The following is a 23262-nucleotide window of genomic DNA, read 5'->3' on the forward strand; positions in this document are numbered from 1 at the left end:
GAGGGGTGAGTCTGGGGCAGGAGGGGGGACTTGATCAGGAGGGGTGAGTCTGGGGCAGGAGGGGGGACTTGATCAGGAGGGGTGAGTCTGGGGCAGGAGGGGGGAGACTGGGACAGGAGGGGTGAGTCTGGGACAGGAGGGGGGAGTCTGGGGCAGGAGGGGAGACTTGATCAGGAGGGGTGAGTCTGGGGCAGGAGGGGGGAGAATGAGGCAAGAGGGGTGAGTCTGGGGCAGGAGGGGGGACTTGATCAGGAGGGGTGAGTCTGGGGCAGGAGGGGGGAGACTGGGGCAGGAGGGGTGAGTCTGGGACAGGAGGGGGGAGTCTGGGGCAGGAGGGGAGACTTGATCAGGAGGGGTGAGTCTGGGGCAGGAGGGGGGAGAATGAGGCAAGAGGGGTGAGTCTGGGGCAGGAGGGGGGACTTGATCAGGAGGGGTGAGTCTGGGGCAGGAGGGGGGAGACTGGGGCAGGAGGGGTGAGTCTGGGGCAGGAGGTGGGAGTCTGGGGCAGGAGGGGGGAGACTGGGACAGGAGGGGTGAGTCTGGGGCAGGAGGGGAGACTTGATCAGGAGGGGTGAGTCTGGGGCAGGAGGGGGGAGAATGAGGCAAGAGGGGTGAGTCTGGGGCAGGAGGGGGGACTTGATCAGGAGGGGTGAGTCTGGGGCAGGAGGGGGGAGTCTAGGACAGGAGGGGTGAGTCTGGGGCAGGAGGGGTGAGTCTGGGGCAGGAGGGGGGACTTGATCAGGAGGGGTGAGTCTGGGACAGGAGGGGTGAGTCTGGGACAGGAGGGGGGAGTCTGGGGCAGGAGGGGAGACTTGATCAGGAGGGGTGAGTCCGGGGCAGGAGGGGGGAGAATGAGGCAAGAGGGGTGAGTCTGGGGCAGGAGGGGGGACTTGATCAGGAGGGGTGAGTCTGGGGCAGGAGGGGGGAGACTGGGGCAGGAGGGGTGAGTCTGGGGCAGGAGGGGGGACTTGATCAGGAGGGGTGAGTCTGGGGCAGGAGGGGGGACTTGATCAGGAGGGGTGAGTCTGGGGCAGGAGGGGGGATTGGATCAGGAGGGGTGAGTCTAGGGCAGGAGGGGGGAGACTGGGGCAGGAGGGGGGAGACTGGGGCAGGAGGGGAAGACTTGGGCAGGGGGGGAGACTGGGGCAGGAGGGGAGACTGGAGCAGGAGGGGGAGACTGGGGCAGGAGGGGAGACTGGGGCAGGGGGGGGGAGACTGGAGCAGGAGGGGGAGACTGGGGCAGGAGGGGGACACTGGGACAGGAGGGTGAGACTTGGTGCAGGAGGGGTGAGTCTGGGGCAGGGGGGTGAGTCTGGGGCAGGAGGGTGAGTCTGGGGCAGGAGGGGAAGACTGGGGCAGGAGGGGAAGACTGGGGCAGGAGGGGAAGACTGGGGCAGGAGGGGTGGGTCAGGTGCAGGAGGGTTGAGTCTGGGGCAGGGGGTGAGTCTGGGGCAGGAGGGGTGAGTCTGGGGCAGGAGGGGAAGACTGGGGCAGGAGCGGTGAGTCTGGGGCAGAAATGGAAGACTGGGACAGGAGGGGAAGACTCGGGCAGGAGGGGGAGACTGGGGCAGGAGGGGTGGGTCTGGGGCAGGAGGGGTGAGTCTGGAGCAGGGGGGGAGACTCGGGCAGGAGGGGGAGACTTGGGCAGGATGGGGGAAACTGGGGCAGGAGGGGAGTCTGGAGCAGGGGGGGAGACTGGGGCAGGAGGGGGGAGTCTGAAGCAGAAGGTGGAAGTCGAGTGCGTTTCGCTGTTGGCAGTAGTACAAATTGAAGGAAAAGATACTACGCCTCAGTACAAGTGTTCATAATATCTGGTGCAGAATCAAATTAAGGTCAAGCAGCGACATTACTGACATTCCCACCTATCTCCAGTAGTGCAGAGGCTCAGTCCACGCTCGGCGACTCAAGCCTTATCAGAATCCAATACTTAAAGTAAGAATGATTGTAGCATGAGGAAGTATAGACTGACATATACCTTATAAACTGTGTGTCAAGTTGCCTGATAGTTGTGAAGTACCACGTTTTCAGTTATATGTGTCATGTGTTGTGTGTCAAGCTGTGGTGTATTTGTTTTTTTCATAGTGAGTGAATATGGTTTTAGCAATATTACGGCAATATCACGTCTGGGGACACCAGAAATGGGCTTCACACATTGTATCCATGTCGGGCATCGAACCCGGGTCTTCAGCGTGACGAGCGACCGCTTTAACCATTAGGCTACCCGACCGCCCCTGTTTTTATAGTGTGTAACATTGACCTATATTTGTAAGTCGGTGTGTGTCATATTGACGTATATTTGTGATATGTTGTGTGTCAAGCACTCGTCTATTGGTCCTTTTTGTTGTGTAATATTGACGTATATTTGTGATATGTTGTGTATCAAGCTCTCGTATAATAGTTCTTTTTGATGTGTAATATTGACGTATATTTGTCATATGTTGTGTGTCAAACACTCGTCTATTTGTTTGGTGTGTATTATTGACGTATATTTGTCATATGTTGTGTGTCAAGCTCTCGTATATTAGTTCTTTTTGGTGTGTAATATTGACGTATATTTGTGATATGTTGTGTGTCAAGCACTCGTCTATTGGTCCTTTTTGTTGTGTAATATTGACGTATATTTGTGATATGTTGTGTATCAAGCTCTCGTATAATAGTTCTTTTTGATGTGTTATATTGACGTATATTTGTGATATGTTGTGTATCAAGCTCTCGTATAATAGTTCTTTTTGATGTGTAATATTGACGTATATTTGTGATATGTTGTGTATCAAGCTCTCGTATAATAGTTCTTTTTGATGTGTAATATTGACGTATATTTGTGATATGTTGTGTATCAAGCTCTCGTATAATAGTTCTTTTTGATGTGTAATATTGACGTATATTTGTCATATGTTGTGTGTCAAACACTCGTCTATTTGTTTGGTGTGTAATATTGACGTATATTTGTGATATGTTTTGTGTCAAGCTCTCGTATATTAGTTCTTTTTGGTGTGTAATATTGACGTATATTTGTGATATGTTGTGTGTCAAGCTCTCGTCTATTGGTCCTTTTTGTTGTGTAATATTGACGTATATTTGTGATATGTTGTGTATCAAGCTCTCGTATAATAGTTCTTTTTGGTGTGTAATATTGACGTATATTTGTGATATGTTGTGTGTCAAGCACTCGTCTATTGGTTCTTTTTGGTGTGTAATATTGACGTATATTTGTAATGTGTTGTGCATAAAGCACCGTATATTGTTTTTTTGTAGTTTGTAATATCGACGTATATTTGTAATGTGTTGTTTATTAAGCTGTCGTATATTGGTTTTTTAAAGTGTTTAGTATTGACAGATATTTGTTATGTGTTGTGTGTCAAGTTGTAAGGTTTTTGTAATTTGTGGTGTGTAATATTGACGTATAATTTCAATGTGTTTTGATCATTTTGTCGTATATTGGTTTTTGAAGTGTGTATTAATATCCTATATTTGTTATATGTTGTGTGTCAAGCAGTAGTGTATCCGTTTGATACCGTTGGGCAACTTGTATATCTGGCATATACTGTGAGTCAAAGCGTCGTATGTCTGGGTGATTGATTTCCTTGTAAACCGACCACAATAATAATTTCACGTGCACGGATCCCGCTCGTGTCTTGGTCACGTGTCAACGAGGGATCCACAAGGTTGCGTTATGTCCCCTATAGTATTGACTTCAAACACAGACAATTGTACATACAACTCCGATCCGATCCTTTACGGAATGGGATGAATCGAATTTCTGGTTTCCAAATGTTAAAAGTTCTAAGGCAATGATTGTCGACTTCCGAGGAAAAGAGTCCAAATCAAACCCACGCATAATAATGAGGAACTTAAAAATATTAACGAGTACAAATAACCAAGCACCATTATTTGCTCTAAACGTTCGTTGAATGCGAATACAGAATTTATTTAAAAAAAACGGCCCTCAAAGACTTCATTTATTCGCTGCTTGAGATTTTGTAATATTGATCCAACTTTCATGTCCTTGTTTTATAAAACCATTCAGTTTCCACCGCTAATATGGGTCTTCTGTGTGTTCTATTCGAACATAAAATACACACAAATGTAACTAATGCCAACAAAACATCAGCATGTGTTACGAACAGCAACTTGTTAAAAGGGCTAACAATATTTTAATTGACAGTTTGCAAATCTTGTTTTCGGAGCATAAGCTTTTACCTTATAGGGCACTCGTAGATCCAAAGACGGTGGTGTTATAGTGTATACACAGCTAACAGAGTACTCTGAAGTGACTTGCTGCACGTGGTGCTTTAGTGTATACATAGCTAACAGAGTAGTCTGAAGTCACTTGCTGCACGTGGTGTTATAGTGTATACACAGCTAACACAGTAGTGAGAAGTGACTTGCTGCACGTGGTGTTATAGTGTATACATAGCTAACACAGCAGTGAGAAGTGTCTTGCTGCACGTGGTGTTATAGTGTATACCCAGCTAACACAGCAGTGAGAAGTGTCTTGCTGCACGTAGTGTTATAGTGTATACACAGCTAACACAGCAGTGAGAAGTGTCTTGCTGTACGTGGTGTTATAGTGTATACACAGCTAACACAGCAGTGAGAAGTGTCTTGCTGTACGTGGTGTTATAGTGTATACACAGCTAACACAGTAGTGAGAAGTGCCTTTCTGCACGTGGTGTTATAGTGTATACACACCTAACACAGTAGTGAGAAGTGCCTTGCTGCACGTGGTGTTATAGTGTATACACAGGTAACATAGTAGTGAGAAGCGTATTGCTGCACGTGGTGTTATAGTGTATACACAGCTAACATAGTAGTGAGAAGCGTATTGTTGCACGTGGTGTTATAGTGTATACACAGCTAACACAGTAGTGAAAAGCGTATTGCTGCACGTGGAGTTATAGTGTATACACAGCTAACACAGTAGTGAGAAGTGCTTTGCTGCACGTGGTGCTATAGTGTATACACAGCTAACACAGTAGTGAGAAGTGACTTGCTGCACGTGGTGTTATAGTGTATACACAGCTAACATAGTAGTGAGAAGCGTATTGCTGCACGTGGTGTTATAGTGTGTACACAGCTAAGATAGTTGTGAGTTTCGGGGGATGTACTCAGGTCCCACGCCGGTCGTCGTCATCCTGAGAAAGGTCGGAGGTTAAGATGGTGACGTAAAGACATTCTGCATATACGTAATGACATATCTGGTGATATCAACATTTCGCTGTCCATTTGTCAGTAATGCATTGGTGTAGATTCTCTATCATGATGTCAGGACTAAATGTTTGACAGACAGACAATCCTTGTGCCCTTGTATGATCCGTGTACCCTCTCACGACAAGCAGATTAACGTCCGCCATGAAAATCCAAGAAGAATGTCGGAAGTTCAATTAATCGTTGTGAGACGATCCTGTCGGTGGCTAATGACACGTGACCCGCAGATGTATCAGTAGTTATTGGTGTCTTGCGTCTGTTGAGACTGGCCTCTACACTCTCCACCATGAACTACAGCGCGCTGATGTTAACGTTGGTTCTCATGTCTGCGCTGGAAGCATCTTCGTCAGAGTTTGTTTTTGAGCTTGAGCAAGTGGCTAGTCACGTGAAACCGTGCCGCATCCATCATCGAGCTAATGCGTCCGGCAACCGAGTGGTGTGGATGTTTGCAGGGGAATACCTCAATATCAACTTTTGTATAGATCAGCCACGAAATGTTTCTATCCGTGATTTCATGCATTCGAACGATGGTGGAAGTGACGTCATTTCGGTACTGCTTGATGGAATATCAGTCGGAGAGATTACAACCCTTGAAAGATCCAACAGCGGCGCATATTGGGATGAATTTCTTGGGTCAGGTCAAGTCGGAGAAAGGAGCCAACTTGACCCTGGACAGCACACTGTGACCTTGATCGTTGCCCGTGCTGACATGTATGGTGTGGAGGTTGACTCGGTGGTTGTGGACATGGCTGCCGTCAACCTGACAAAAGACGACATCCGGTGCACGGCATCGCCCTTGATGAGGGGAGACAACTCCGGCATAGGTGGCAGCTGTAAACCCTGGGAGGTGAAGGCAGACAAAACAACAGCAAGGAAAGGTTTGAGATTAATACTTCCCCACAAAAGGCGGAAACACAAACAAACACTGTGCATCATACAAACGTTACATCAAGTATTAATAGAGACACAAGACAAGCAGAGTGCATCATAACAAACGTTACTTCATATATATTAAGACACAAGACAAGCACAGTGCACCACACAAACGTTACTTCATGTATCTATAGACACAAGACAAGCAGAGTGCACCACACAAACGTTACATCATATATATATATATATATATATAGAGAGAGAGAGAGAGAGAGACACACGACAAGCACAGTGCATCACACAAACGTTACATCATATATATATATATATATATAGACACAAGACAAGCACAGTGCATCACACAAACGTTACATCATATATATATATATATATAGACACAAGACAAGCACAGTGCATCACACAAACGTTACATCATATATATATATATATATAGACACAAGACAAGCACAGTGCATCACACAAACGTTACATCATATATATATATATATATATATATATATATACACAAGACAAGCAGAGTGCATTACACAAACGTTGCATCATATATATATATATATATAGAGAGAGAGAGAGAGACACACAAGACAAGCAGAGTGCATCATACAAACGTTACATCAAGTATTAATAGAGACACAAGACAAGCAGAGTGCATCACACAAACGTTACCTCATATATATATAAACACAAGACAAGCACAGTGCACCACACAAACGTTACTCCATATATATATAGACACAAGACAAGCACAGTGCATCACACAAACGTTACTCCATATATATATAGACACAAGACAAGCACAGTGCACCACACAAACGTTACTTCATATATATATAGACACAAGACAAGCACAGTGCACCACACAAACGTTACTCCATATATATATAGACACAAGACAAGCACAGTGCACCACACAAACGTTACTCCATATATATATAGACACAAGACAAGCACAGTGCATCACACAAACGTTACTCCATATATATATAGACACACGACAAGCACAGTGCACTACACAAACGTTACTTCATATATATATATATATAGACACAAGACAAGCACAGTGCATCACACAAACGTTACATCATGTATTAATAGACTCAAGACAAGCCCCGTGTATCATAAAAAACCCGTTACATCATGTTTTTACTAGCCCAGGTTAAGCTCTGAAAATTACCCAAAACGTTACATCATACAAATGCAGACACCAGACAAGCACATCGCCGCAAAACGTTACATGATGTTTTCACTGATTCAAGTTAAAGCTCAATCTGCGGTAGGAACTACTGCACTCTAGTGGGCGGAGCTTATACGAGTCATCTGACGGGTCAATATGACGTCATGATAACACATGAATGTCATTGGTTAATGGGACGTTGGCCGTTTGACAACAAGGACGTAAGTTTCAATGGTTATAAATATCCATCAAACGTTTGTCGTGATGAATAAGAGCAGTGTAATTGAACAAAAAAACATACAATATGTCACCGCACCAATCGTAATCCAGTGGTGTACGGTATATCTGCAGTTTATGAATAGCATTTCTAAAAATATATACGGCAATCGGTGATGTCAACAGTGTTTTTTTCCGTTGTGTTCGTCTTGCTTTCATCTGGATTCTGGATGTAAAAAAACCTGGTGATGGTCTGGAATATTGTCAAGTGATGACAATAGTTTTTGTCGTTTCCGTCACACGTTTCCATTGCCCAGCAGCAAAGTCTTACTTGTCCGAGGCGCCTCAGGCCGAAGTCTCGAGATCCGTGAAACTTTGGCGGGTCCCATACAGTGACCCAGAGTCCCCGTTGATTGGCATACCAAGTGTCATTTGCATAAGGCCATCCATATTTCTTGTATGTGTTTCTCCCCAAAAGCCTCAACTAACAAGAGTGCGGGCGGACGAAATAAAATATATTAATTATAAAAAATGTCTATCAATAATTGTGTAAGTTACTTTATGACATTTTAAAAAGATTTACACACTTGGTACTAGAATCTAAACTGACGGCCAAAAGAAACGTTACCAACGATATTTCTAGGATAAAATATGACCAACACAATTTGAAGCAGTAATAACAATTGTATTGTAGAAATTCATCATTCACAACAGTAAAATTCGAATTTGCTAATTCAACAACAAAGTCCTTGACCTCCATCAGAGACATTTCTTGACATTGGGTCATTCGTCCAGTATTCGATCAACAACATTGGTTACAACTTTAAGGTGACGACGGCACACACCGTTCAATACGGGACATGACCTCCATGAGCGGCAATGCATCTTCGAATGCGGCGTCGAACTGAGTAGACAAGCGTCCTCACATCGACTGCAGGTATCCGATTCCATTCCTCACGGAGGGCAACGATCAACGCTTGTCTCGTGAAGGGAGGATGTTGACGTTTCCGAAGACGACGCCCCAGCTGGTCCCAGAGATGTTCTATGGGTGACAGATCTGGTGATCGAGCTGGCAACGGCAGGACAGTCACGTCGTTGGCGTTGATGTAGTCTCTAGTAATACGGGCTTTATGGGGTGTGGCGTTATCTTGTTGGAACACCGTCCGTTGTTGACGCTGGATGAAAGGAAGAACCACTGGCCGTAAGATATTGTCAGTGTAGCGTTGTGCTGTCAGATTGCCATTGATGAAGACAAGTTCCGTCTTCTCGTCCCCGCAAATGCCGCCCCAGACCATCACACTTCCGCCCCCGTAAGGTTCCACCTTCTGGACACTACAAGGAGCCGTACGTTCACCACGTCGTCACTAAACAGCACTCGCCGCCATTCCCTTTGTTGCCATCGCTGAATTTGCCTGCACCACGTCAATCTGGCACGTCGATGTTGACGGGTCAAGGTCATGCCCTTCAAAGGGCGATAAGTCCGGAGACCATAATGTCGTAGTCGTCTGGTCACTGTTTGTCTTCTGACTGGATGTCCTAAGCTGTTGGCAGCTGATGACGTCACTGTAAGAAGTCTGTTCCTCAGATGAAATACCTGTAAAAAGCGGTCATCCTGCGGGGTCGTGACCGCAAAGCACGTGCAAAGAACGACAGAGAACATGAAGGCTGTATTCGTGAGATGTGTTCTTTACTGTTTTTTAACAGGTTGGCATCTTTGTTTCAAAGTGGCAAATCAGTTAATGTTGGTAACGTTTCCTTTGGCCCTCAGTTTAGTCTATGAATTAATTTATAACGTAGATCGGGTCGCTTTGCTTCGGAAACGAATTTTTAATTAACAACTAAAGAAAGGTAAAGTTGCCCTGGTGACGTATAGTAGCAATGGTGTGTATAGTAGCAATGGTGTGTATAGTAGCAATGGTGTGTATAGTAGCAATGTTGACGTATAGTAGCAATGGCGACGTATAGTAGCAATGGTGACGTATAGTAGCAATGGTGTGTATAGTAGCAATGGTGTGAATAGTAGCAATGGTGTGTATAGTAGCAATGGTGACGTATAGTAGCAATGGTGTGAATTGTAGCAATGGTGTGTATAGTAGCAATGGTGTGTATAGTAGCAATGATGTGTATAGTAGCAATGGTGCCGTATAGTAGCAATGGTGCCGTATAGTAGCAATGGTGTGTATACTAGCAATGGTGTGTATAGTAGCAACGGTGTGTATAGTAGCAATGGTGTGTATACTAGCAATGGTGTGTATAGTAGCAATGGTGACGTATAGAAGCAATGGTGACGTATAGTAGCAATGGTGTGTATAGTAGCAATGGTGTGTATAGTAGCAATGGTGTGTATAGTAGCAATGGTGTGTATAGTAGCAATGGTGACGTATAGTAGCAAAGGTGACGTATAGTAGCAATGGTGTGTATAGTAGCAATGGTGTGTATAGCAGCAGTGGTGTGTATAGTAGCAATGGTGTGTATAGTAGCAATGGTGTGTGTAGTAGCAATGGTGTGTATAGTAGCAGTGCTGTGTATAGTAGCAATGGTGTGTATAGTAGCAATGGTGACGTATAGTAGCAATGGTGTGTATAGTAGCAATGGTGTGTATAGTAGCAATGGTGTGTATGGTAGCAATGGTGTGTATAGTAGCAATTGTGTGTATAGTAGCAATGGTGACGTATAGTAGCAATGGTGTGTATAGTAGCAATGGTGTGTATAGTAGCAATGGTGCCGTATAGTAGCAATGGTGTGTATAGTAGCAATGGTGTGTATAGTAGCAACGGTGTGTATAGTAGCAATGGTGTGTATACTAGCAATGGTGTGTATAGTAGCAATGGTGACGTATAGTAGCAATGGTGACGTATAGTAGCAATGGTGTGTATAGTAGCAATGGTGTGTATAGTAGCAATGGTGTGTATAGTAGCAATGGTGTGTATAGTAGCAATGGTGACGTATAGTAGCAAAGGTGACGTATAGTAGCAATGGTGTGTATAGTAGCAATGGTGTGTATAGTAGCAGTGGTGTGTATAGTAGCAATGGTGTGTATAGTAGCAATGGTGTGTGTAGTAGCAATGGTGTGTGTAGTAGCAGTGGTGTGTATAGTAGCAATGGTGTGTATAGTAGCAATGGTGACGTATAGTAGCAATGGTGTGTATAGTAGCAGTGGTGTATATAGTAGCAATGGTGTGTATAGTAGCAATGGTGTGTATAGTAGCAATTGTGTGTATAGTAGCAATGGTGACGTATAGTAGCAATGGTGTGTATAGTAGCAATGGTGTGTATAGTAGCAATGGTGACGTATAGTAGCAATGGTGACGTATAGTAGCAATGGTGACGTATAGTAGCAATGGTGTGTATAGTAGCAATGGTGTGTATAGTAGTAATGGTGTGTATAGTAGCAATGGTGACGTATAGTAGCAATGGTGTGAATTGTAGCAATGGTGTGTATAGTAGCAATGGTGTGTATAGTAGCAATGATGTGTATAGTAGCAATGGTGCCGTATAGTAGCAATGGTGCCGTATAGTAGCAATGGTGTGTATAGTAGCAATGGTGTGTATAGTAGCAACGGTGTGTATAGTAGCAATGGTGTGTATAGTAGCAATGGTGTGTATAGTAGTAATGGTGTGTATAGTAGCAATGGTGACGTATAGTAGCAATGGTGTGAATTGTAGCAATGGTGTGTATAGTAGCAATGGTGTGTATAGTAGCAATGATGTGTATAGTAGCAATGGTGCCGTATAGTAGCAATGGTGCCGTATAGTAGCAATGGTGTGTATAGTAGCAACGGTGTGTATAGTAGCAATGGTGTGTATACTAGCAATGGTGTGTATAGTAGCAATGGTGACGTATAGTAGCAATGGTGTGTATAGTAGCAATGGTGTGTATAGTAGCAATGGTGACGCATAGTAGCAATGGTGTGTATAGTAGCAATGGTGTGTATAGTAGCAGTGGTGTGTATGGTAGCAATGGTGTGTATAGTAGCAATGGTGTGTGTAGTAGCAATGGTGTGTGTTGTAGCAGTGGTGTGTATAGTAGCAATGGTGTGTATAGTAGCAATGGTGACGTATAGTAGCAATGGTGTGTATAGTAGCAGTGGTGTGTATAGTAGCAATGGTGTGTATGGTAGCAATGGTGTGTATAGTAGCAATGGTGTGTATAGTAGCAATGGTGACGTATAGTAGCAATGGTGTGTATAGTAGCAATGGTGTGTATAGTAGCAATGGTGACGTATAGTAGCAATGGTGTGTATAGTAGCAATGGTGTGTATAGTAGCAATGGTGTGTATAGTAGTAATGGTGTGTATAGTAGCAATTGTGACGTATAGTAGCAATGGTGTGAATTGTAGCAATGGTGTGTATAGTAGCAATGGTGTGTATAGTAGCAATGGTGTGTATAGTAGCAATGGTGTGTGTAGTAGCAATGGTGACGTATAGTAGCAATGGTGACGTATAGTAGCAATGGTGTGTGTAGTAGCAATGGTGTGTGTAGTAGCAATTGTGACCTATAGTAGCAATGGTGACGTATAGTAGCAATGGTGACGTATAGTAGCAATGGTGACGTATAGTAGCAATGGTGACGTATAGTAGCAATGGTGACGTATAGTAGCAATGGTGTGTATAGTAGCAGTGGTGTGTATAGTAGCAATGGTGTGTATGGTAGCAATGGTGTGTATAGTAGCAATGGTGTGTATAGTAGCAATGGTGACGTATAGTAGCAATGGTGTGTATAGTAGCAATGGTGTGTATAGTAGCAATGGTGACGTATAGTAGCAGTGGTGTGTATAGTAGCAATGGTGTGTATAGTAGTAATGGTGTGTATAGTAGCAATTGTGACCTATAGTAGCAATGGTGTGAATTGTAGCAATGGTGTGTATAGTAGCAATGGTGTGTATAGTAGCAATGGTGTGTATAGTAGCAATGGTGTGTGTAGTAGCAATGGTGACGTATAGTAGCAATGGTGACGTATAGTAGCAATGGTGTGTGTAGTAGCAATGGTGTGTATAGTAGCAATGGTGTGTATAGTAGCAATGGTGTGTGTAGTAGCAATGGTGACGTATAGTAGCAAAGGTGACGTATAGTAGCAATGGTGTGTATAGTAGCAATGGTGTGTATAGTAGCAGTGGTGTGTATAGTAGCAATGGTGTGTATAGTAGCAATGGTGTGTGTAGTAGCAATGGTGTGTGTAGCAGCAGTGGTGTGTATAGTAGCAATGGTGTGTATAGTAGCAATGGTGACGTATAGTAGCAATGGTGTGTATAGTAGCAGTGGTGTGTATAGTAGCAATGGTGTGTATGGTAGCAATGGTGTGTATAGTAGCAATGGTGTGTATAGTAGCAATGGTGTGTATAGTAGCAATGATGTGTATAGTAGCAATGGTGTGTATAGTAGCAATGGTGTGTATAGTAGCAGTGGTGTGTATAGTAGCAATGGTGTGTATAGTAGCAATGGTGTGTATAGTAGCAATGGTGTGTATAGTAGTATTTCTGTTATTAGATCGGGGCGCAATTTTTTCACAGCGGGAGAAAAAAATTGAGACACGAAATTAAAGTTTATATTATTTCACGTCGGAATGGAGATAAGACACGGACAGCCTCAAATACTTCGAAACGATGTTCAAATAAATAATTGTTCACATTAATTCATTCTGTCATGTGCTTGAACCTGGATTTCAACATTATTTTCATCAATATTATTCTGGTCGCTGGCCATGGCTACACATATCATCCTCACTTGTAAACAACTTCGACATGAACACGTTTGGTCTCGAAGCTCAAAGCAACAACGTTTCTCTCGAATGCATTTTTTCTCCATCCATGACGAGCATCTGCCATAATGTCAATGCCCCGACAATCTTCCTGGTCAGTTGATTTCAACAATGTAATACACACAGCCTCATTCACGTCGCCATCGCAAGATTATTTCCAAATACCCACCACGTGATCAGGGTTACGACCTTGGGATCAATCAATAAATTAATTTGCATGTTTAGAAAAGAGTGTTTTCGTGAATATTTTTTTTTTTTTAAAACATCCAGTACTTGGCACTTTTGGATTGCACTGCGGATTTCTTTTATTTATTTCTAAAACTTTTCGTTTTCCCCTCTTTCTGACCGCGCGATCTCCTAGCAACCACTCCCCATGAGCGCATCAAACTTTGCAAGTTCGCTTGTATTCCATATGAGCGACAAAACAATTTCACGTGACGCTTAATTTGATGGAGAGTTGTTAGAGATGATCAGGGAGCCTTTGGTCATTTCGATTATGACATTGGTGACTTTGTCGTGGAGAAAGTTCCAATTCAAGATGACATGATTTCGACCGCCAACTCGAATCGACAAGATGGCGCCTCGCTTCCCGCCCTTGCAAGTGAAACAGAAACTTTGACAAATTCTGTGCCGATTCTTGGGATTAGTGAATCAGTGTCACAGCGATATTTCATTGTGGATCCAGCTAAAGCCGAATATGTATGTTCACACTTCTTATGTCAACCATGCGTGACACGGCAAAGGCAATCGTAGTTCAGGAAGGGTGCGGCCACCATGTTGCAGAATCCGTCGATCGGACCAAACTTCTGGACTGAGCTGAGCTAAATAACGGAGTGTTTGGAGAGTTCGTAGATACTCGGACTTGAAGAATCGGATATTAAACGTTGCAGCAGATGAAGGATTGGTGTGGACCAAACGGGAAAGGGATCCCAGATTGTATTATTAAACTTGTGCGCGATGTGTATCCAAATCCCCCGAACAATAAATACATGAGACAAGTGTGGATCCAATGATCAAACTCAGTTTTGTGTGTGAAAATGCTGTGAAAGGAAGGGCAATCCATAATTAAAGTTGTGTTTGAATATGGGTATTGGATGTTTCGTTTATCGTAAGTACAATATTATCCAGATAGATCTAGGCCTAATGTAGGTCAAAACATCACGTGTATTTCGTTAGGTATATATTAGTTGCTCATGTGCATTGTTATGTTGATCCACGTGACATATTCACATATTGTAGTCAAGCTAAGAAATATTGGTTCAACTTCTTGTGCTTCAAATTAGGCCACTTCCTAAACACTTGTTGAAAAATCCGTGTAATAATTTAAGTTTTATCAATCTAATCTGATCACTGTATGGTATAGGTCTAACTGTGGAATCTAAATGACCTAAACTAAACAAATATCTGCATTATTCGGATTGAACTGAAAGAATCTTGTCGTCAAATTCGTATTTATGTATCGCATTAACCGAAACTTTTGTTCTGCTGCTGTTCTGAGGTACAAATATACAAAACAATTCACTTTGAGCACAAATGCATCGAATGTGTCACATGTACACATGACCACGTGCTTTATAAATATTATTTGCAGTTGTCAGGAATCATCTCAATAATTGTTACAGGTTATGACGGCGTTTCTCCCGATCTTGTGACTGCTGAAGGGACAACGAGGCTGTTTGCTGATGGAGACAAGGGTGAACTCACAACGAGGCCGTTTGCTGAAGGGGACAAGGGTGAACTCACAACGAGGCTGTTTGCTGAAGGGGACAAGGGTGAACTCACAACGAGGCTGTTTGCTGATGGAGACAAGGGTGAACTCACAACGAGGCCGTTTGCTGAAGGGGACAAGGGTGAACTCACAACGAGGCTGTTTGCTGATGGAGACAAGGGTGAACTCACAACGAGGCCGTTTGCTGAAGGGGACAAGGGTGAACTCACAACGAGGCCGTTTGCTGAAGGGGACATGGGTGAACTCACAACGAGGCTGTTTGCTGATGGAGATAAGGGTGAACTCACAACGAGGCCGTTTGCTGAAGGGGACATGGGTGAACTCACAACGAGGCCGTTTGCTGAAGGGGACATGGGTGAACTCACAACGAGGCTGTTTCCTGAAGGGGACAAGGGTGAACTCACAACGAGGCTGTTTGTTGATGGGGACATGGGTGAACTCACAACGAGGCTGTTTCCTGAAGGGGACAAGGGTGAACTCACAACGAGGCTGTTTCCTGAAGGGGACAAGGGTGAACTCACAACGAGGCTGTTTCCTGAAGGGTACAAGGGTGAACTCACAACGAGGCTGTTTGTTGATGGGGACATGGGTGAACTCACAACGAGGCTGTTTCCTGAAGGGGACAAGGGTGAACTCACAACGAGGCTGTTTCCTGAAGGGTACATGGGTGAACTCACAACGAGGCTGTTTCCTGAAGGGTACATGGGTGAACTCACAACGAGGCTCTTTGTTGATGGGGATAAGGATGAATTGACAACGAGGCTGTTTGGTGATGTAGACAAGAATAGATTGACAACGAGGCTGTTTGGTGATGTAGACAAGAATAGATTGACAACGAGGCTGTTTGGTGATGTAGACAAGAATAGATTGACAACGAGGCTGTTTGGTGATGGAGACGAGGGTGGACGCACAACGAGGCAGCTAACCAATAGTGACAGTGACACCTCCGTCGTTGCCTCTGCTCCTACTGCTACTGAAACATCTACGGCAACCTCACCACCGTCACCAGCTGCCTCATCGCCAAAGAGTAAAGAACCTTATAACTGCAGCGGCCGGACCCCATGCGCACACGTGTTACTCGTATTCAGTCACATGATCATGTTTCTTCAAACTTTAATTAATCAGATCATCACCTGAACAATTCACACCTTTAATTATCTCACCGCTGTATAGAAAGGTTAATTCAGGATGCCACCTTGAATAATAAAATTGCATTATGAACTAGACAACGCACTTTGAATTATCTTATCGCTCTGTAATCATTTCACAATGCAGCCTTGAAATACTAGTATCTCACGATTATGTAATCTGATTAAGTCATAGTGCAGGGGGCACGGGTGGCCCAGTCGTCTAAGGCGCCGCAATTCGCTGTGCAGAGTTGCGTCCCTTAGGCACGCCAGAAACCTATGATCGTGGGTTCGAATCCCGGTTCACCCCGATTATGTTTCTAGGTTTGTCAGCACCATAGCCGTGCTCGTGGGTTTCACCGAAGTGGTAAACGTCTGAGACCTGCATCACTTCGGGCTTTCTTCCCATATTAAGCTGACACGCCGCGATATAACTGGAATACTGTTAAAAGCGGCGTTAAACCCAACTCACTCACTCACTCACTCATAGTGCAACCTTGATTTACTTATAACCTGGACATTTCACACTGCAGCCTTGACATACAAGTATCTCACCATTATGTAATCTGATTAATTGACAATGCAACCTTGAACTATCTCACTGCTATGTATCCTGGATACAAGAAACAAGACAAGAAACTTGTAATCACATGACATTTGTTCCACTGTGTTGAATATTTGTTTTACATATGTCTGATCTGGTGTTCCTGGAACAGAAACAGTGTTACATATGTGTCTGATCTGTTGTTCCTGGAACAGAAACAGTGTTACAAATGTGTCTGATCTGGTGTTCCTGGAAAAGAAAAATTGTCACATATGTGTCTGATCTGTTGTTCCTGGAACAGAAACAGTGTTACATATGTGTCTGATCTGTTGTTCCTGGAAAAGAAACAGTGTTACATATGTGTCTGATCTGTTGTTCCTGGAACAGAAACAGTGTTACATATGTGTCTGATCTGTTGTTCCTGGAACAGAAACAGAGTTACATGTGTGTCTGATCTGTTGTTCCTAGAACAGAAACAGAGTTACATATGTGTCTGATCTGTTGTTCCTGGAACAGAAACAGTGTTACATATGTGTCTGATCTGTTCCTAGAACAGAAACAGTCTTACATATGTGTCTGATAGGTTGTTCCTGGAACAGAAACAGTGTTACATATGTGTCTGATCTGTACCTAGAACAGAAACAGAGTTGCATATGTGTGTGATCTGTTGTTCCTGGTACAGAAACAGAGTTACATATGTGTCTGATCTGTTGTTCCTGGAACAGAAACAGTGTTACATATGTGTCTGATCTGTACCTAGAACAGAAACAGAGTTACATATGTGTGTGATCTGTTGTTCCTGGAACAGAAACAGAGTTATATATGTGTCTGATCTGTTGTTCCTGGAACAGAAACAGAGTTACATATGTGTCTGATCTGTTGTTCCTAGAACAGAAACAGTGTTACATATGTGTCTGATCTGTTGTTCCTGGAACAGAAACAGAGTGACATATGTGTCTGATCTGGTGTTCCTAGAACAGAAACAGTTTTACATATGTGTCTGATCTGTTGTTCCTGGAAGAGAAACAGAGTTACATATGTGTCTGATCTGTTGTTCCTGGAACAGAAACAGTGTTACATATGTGTCTGATCTGTTGTTCCTGGAACAGAAACATATTTACATATGTGTCTGATCTGTTGTTCCTGGAACAGAAACAGTGTTACATATGTGTCTGATCTGTTGTTCCTGGAACAGAAAGAGTGTCACATATGTGTCTGATCTGTTGTTCCTGGAACAGAAACAGTGTTGCATATGTGTCTGATCTGTTGTTCCTAGAACAGAAACAGTTTTACACATGTGTCTGATCTGTTGTTCCTGGAACAGAAACAGAGTTACATATGTGTCTGATCTGTTGTTCCTGGAACAGAAACAGTGTTACATATGTGTCTGATCTGTTGTTCCTGGAACAGAAACAGTTTTACACATGTGTCTGAGACGGTGAATAGAGACGATGAATAGAGTCAGTGAATAGAGACGGTTAATAGAGGCGGCGAGTAGAGTCAGTGAATAGAGACGGTAATATGAGACTGTGAATAGAGACGGTGAATAGAGTCAGTGAATAGAGACGGTAAATAGAGGCGGCGAGTAGAGTCAGTGAATAGAGACGGTAATGTGAGACTGTGAATAGAGACGATGAATAGAGTCAGTGAATAGAGACGGTTAATAGAGGCGGCGAGTAGAGTCAGTGAATAGAGACGATAATATGAGACTGAATAGAGACGGCGAATAGAGTCATTGAATAGCGACGGTTAATAGAGACAGTGAATAGAGACGATGAATAGAGTCAGTGAATAGAGATGGTTAATAGAGACTGTGAATAGAGAAGGTGAATAGAGTCAGTGAATAGAGACGGTTAATAGAGGCGGCGAGTAGAGTCAGTGAATAGAAACGGAAATATGAGACTGTGAATAGAGAAGGTGAATAGAGACGGTAATATGAGACTGAATAGAGACGATGAATAGTCAGTGAATAGAGACAGTTAATAGAGGCGGCGAGTAGAGTCAGTTAATAGAGACGGTTAATAGAGGTGGCGAATAGAGTCAGTGAATAGAGACGGTTAATAGAGGCGGCGAGTAGAGTCAGTGAATAGAGACGGTAATATGAGACTGAATAGAGACGATGAATAGAGTCTGTGAATAGAGACGGCGAATAGAGTCAGTGAATAGAGACGGTTAATAGAGGCGGCGAGTAGAGTCAGTGAATAGAGACGGTAATATGAGACTGTGAATAGAGACAATGAATAGAGTCAGTGAATAGAGACGGTTAAAAGAGGCGGCGAGAAGAGTCAGTGAATAGAGACGGCGAATATTGTAATTGAATAGCGACGGTTAATAGAGACTGTGAATATAGACGATGAATAGAGTCAGTGAATAGAGATGGTTAATAGAGACTGTGAATAGAGACGATGAATAGAGTCAGTGAATAGAGATGGTTAATAGAGACTGTGAATAGAGACGGTAAATAGAGACGGTAATATGAGACTGTGAATAGAGACGGTGAATAGAGTCAGTGAATAGAGATGGTTAATAGAGGTGGCGAGTAGAGTCAGTGAATAGAGACGGTAATATGAGACTGTGAATAGAGACGATGGATAGAGTCAGTGAATAGAGACGGTTAATAGAGGCGGCGAGTAGAGTCAGTGAATAGAGACGGTAATATGAGACTGTGAATAGAGACGGTGAATAGAGTCAGTGAATAGAGACGGTAAATAGAGGCGGCGAGTAGAGTCAGTGAATAGAGATGGTAATATGAGACTGTGAATAGAGACGATGAATAGAGTCAGTGAATAGAGACGGTTAATAGAGGCGGCGAGTAGAGTCAGTGAATAGAGACGATAATATGAGACTGAATAGAGACGGCGAATAGAGTCATTGAATAGCGACGGTTAATAGAGACAGTGAATAGAGACGGTGAATAGACTCAGTGAATAGAGACGGTAATATGAGACAGTGAATTGAGGCGGTAAAATGAGACTGTGAATAGAGACCGTAAGTAGACAGCACTGTTTCAAACATCAAGTTTTGTGTCTTCACCTCGGCGCTTGGCCCTGTGTGTAAAGTGCAAGGGGCCGAGAAGATGGTTTATATAACACCACAGATCAATGAAGATAAATATGCATCTTTCAAAACACTATCGAGGTTAATGCAACAGGTTTAAAATGATAAAGTTCAGTGGAATGTATGGTGTAATTGGCACAGAGATGATCTGAGAGATCTTCCATATTGATGGTAATCACATGTAACGTGATGAAGCCTACTGTATACATGGCAGCACTGTCTACACCTTCAACACAATGACATCTAAACCAGGTCTTCCATATTGATGATAATCACATGTAACGTGAAGCCTACTGTATACATGGCACCAGTGTCTACACCTTCAACACAATGACATCTAAACCAGGTCTTCCATATTGATGGTAGTCACATGTAACGTGATGAAGCCTACTGTATACATGGTAGCACTGTCTACACCTTCAACACTATGACATCTAATCCAGGTCTTCCATATTGATGGTAATCACATGTAACTTGAAGCCTACTGTATACATGGCACCAGTGTCTACACCTTCAACACCATGACATCTAAACCAGGTCTTCTATATTGATGGTAATCACAAGTAACTTGAAGCCTACTGTATACATGGCACCACTGTCTACACCTTCAACACTATGACATCTAATCCAGGTCTTCCATATTGATGGTAATCACATGTAACGTGATGAAGCCTACTGTATACATGGCACCAGTGTCTACACCTTCAACACCATGACATCTAAACCAGGTCTTCCATATTGATGGTAATCACATGTAACGTGAAGCCTACTGTATACATGGCAGCACTGTCTACTCCTTCAACACAATGACATCTAAACCAGGTTTTCCATATTGATGGTAGTCACATGTAACGTGGTGAAGCCTACTGTATACATGGCACCACTGTCTACACCTTCAACACCATGACATCTAAACCAGGTCTTCCATATTGATGGTAATCACATGTAACGTGAAGCCTACTGTATACATGGCACCAGTGTCTACATCTTCAACACAATGACATCTAAACCAGGTCTTCCATATTGATGGTAATCACATGTAACGTGATGAAGCCTACTGTATACATGACACCACTGTCTACACCTTCAAGACTATGACATCTAAACCAGGTCTTCCATATTGATGGTAATCACATGTAACGTGGTGAAGCCTACTGTATACATGGCACCACTGTCTACACCTTCAACACCATGACATCTAATCCAGGTCTTCCATATTGATGGTAATCACATGTAACGTGATGAAGCCTACTGTATACATGGCACCAGTGTCTACACCTTCAACACCATGACATCTAATCCAGGTCTTCCATATTGATGGTAATCACATGTAACATGAAGCCTACTGTATACATGGCACCAGTGTCTACACCTTCAACACCATGACATCTAATCCAGGTCTTCAATATTGATGGTAATAACATGTAACGTGATGAAGCCTACTGTATACATGGCACCAGTGTCTACACCTTCAACACCATGACATCTAATCCAGGTCTTCCATATTGATGGTAATCACATGTAACATGAAGCCTACTGTATACATGGCACCAGTGTCTACATCTTTAACACCATGACATCTAATCCAGGTCTTCCATATTGATGGTAATCACATGTAACATGAAGCCTACTGTATACATGGCACCAGTGTCTACAGCTTCAACACCATGACATCTAATCCAGGTCTTCCATATTGATGGTAATCACATGTAACGCGATGAAGCCTACTGTATACATGGCACCAGTGTCTACACCTTCAACACCATGCCATCTAATCCAGGTCTTCCATATTGATGGTAATCACATGTAACATTAAGCCTACTGTATACATGGCACCAGTGTCTACACCTTCAACACCATGACATCTAAACCAGGTCTTCCATATTGATGGTAATCACATGTAACGTGATGAAGCCTACTGCATACATGGCAGCACTGTCTACACCTTCAACACCATGACATCTAAACCAGGTCTTCCATATTGATGGTAATCACATGTAACGTGATGAAGCTTACTGTATACATGGCACCAGTGTCTACTCCTTCAACACAATGACATCTAATCCAGGTCTTCCATATTGATGGTAATCACATGTAACTTCAAGCCTACTGTATACATGGCACCACAGTCTACACCTTCAACACCATGACATCTAATCCAGGTCTTCCATATTGATGGTAATCACATGTAACGTGAAGCCTACTGTATACATGGCACCAGTGTCTACACCTTCAACACCATGACATCTAAACCAGGTCTTCCATATTGATGGTAGTCACATGTTACGTGATGAAGCCTACTGTATACATGGTAGCACTGTCTACACCTTCAACACCATGACATCTAAACCAGGTCTTCCATATTGATGGTAATCACATGTAACGTGAAGCCTACTGTATACATGGCACCAGTGTCTACTCCTTCAACACCATGACATCTAAACCAGGTCTTCCATATTGATGGTAATCACATGTAACGTGAAGCCTGCTGTATACATGGCACCACTGTCTACACCTTCAACACCATGACATCTAAACCAGCTCTTCCATATTGATGGTAATCACATGTAACGTGAAGCCTACTGTATACATGGCACCAGTGTCTACACCTTCAACACCATGACATCTAAACCAGGTCTTCCATATTGATGGTAATCACATGTAACTTGAAGCCTACTGTATACATGGCAGCAGTGTCTACACCTTCAACACTATGACATCTAAACAAGGTCTTCCATATTGATGGTAATCACATGTAACGTGAAGCCTACTGTATACATGGCACCAGTGTCTACTCCTTCAACACCATGACATCTAAACCAGGTCTACCATATTGATGGTAATCACATGTAACGTGATGAAGCCTACTGTATACATGGCACCACTGTCTACACCTTCAACACCATGAAATCTAATCCAGGTCTTCCATATTGATGGTACTCACATGTAACATGAAGCCTACTGTATACATGGCACCAGTGTCTACACCTTCAACACCATGACATCTAATCCAGGTCTTCCATATTGATGGTAATCACATGTAACGTGATGAAGCCTGCTGTATACATGGCACCAGTGTCTACACCTTCAACACCATTACATCTAAACCAGGTCTTCCATATTGATGGTAATCACATGTAACTTCAAGCCTACTGTATACATGGCACCACTGTCTACACCTTCAACACCATGACATCTAATCCAGGTCTTCCATATTGATGGTAATCACATGTAACGTGAAGCCTACTGTATACATGGCACCAGTGTCTACACCTTCAACACCATGACATCTAAACCAGGTCTTCCATATTGATGGTAGTCACATGTAACGTGATGAAGCCTACTGTATACATGGCAGCACTGTCTACACCTTCAACACCATGACATCTAAACCAGGTCTTCCATATTGATGGTAGTCACATGTAACGTGAAGCCTACTGTATACATGGCACCAGTGTCTACTCCTTCAACACCATGACATCTAAACCAGGTCTTCCATATTGATGGTAATCACATGTAACGTGAAGCCTGCTGTATACATGGCACCAGTGTCTA

General features: G+C 43.2%; 2 protein-coding genes across 4 annotated transcripts; one reads left to right on the top strand and one right to left on the bottom strand.

The window, feature by feature from the left end:
- Positions 1–248: 248 nt before the first annotated feature.
- LOC125378156 (leucine-rich repeat extensin-like protein 5) lies at positions 249–5134 on the bottom strand. The gene is made up of 3 exons (XM_048393088.1): positions 5109–5134; positions 1105–1715; positions 249–949 (listed from the first exon to the last, which is right to left on the bottom strand). Exons 1-3 carry the CDS (start codon positions 5132–5134, stop codon positions 249–251), a joined length of 1338 nt encoding a protein of 445 aa, XP_048249045.1.
- Positions 5135–5221: 87 nt separating this feature from the next.
- LOC124128408 lies at positions 5222–16205 on the top strand. 3 transcript variants are annotated; one of them, XM_048393069.1, is made up of 3 exons: positions 5222–6086; positions 14873–14921; positions 15039–16205. In XM_048393069.1, exons 1-3 carry the CDS (start codon positions 5495–5497, stop codon positions 16114–16116), a joined length of 1719 nt encoding a protein of 572 aa, XP_048249026.1. In that variant the 5' UTR covers positions 5222–5494; the 3' UTR covers positions 16117–16205. The 3 variants fall into 3 exon arrangements, with proteins under 3 accessions (XP_048249026.1, XP_048249025.1, XP_048249024.1); XM_048393068.1 differs by having other exon boundaries at positions 5223–6086; positions 14873–15233; positions 15273–16205; XM_048393067.1 differs by having other exon boundaries at positions 5224–6086; positions 14873–16205.
- The last annotated feature ends 7057 nt before the right edge of the window (positions 16206–23262 follow it).

Source organism: Haliotis rufescens, unplaced genomic scaffold, assembly GCF_023055435.1.
Source record: "Haliotis rufescens isolate VD_foot unplaced genomic scaffold, xgHalRufe1.0.p SCAF_113, whole genome shotgun sequence".
Taxonomy (NCBI): Eukaryota; Metazoa; Mollusca; class Gastropoda; order Lepetellida; family Haliotidae; genus Haliotis; species Haliotis rufescens.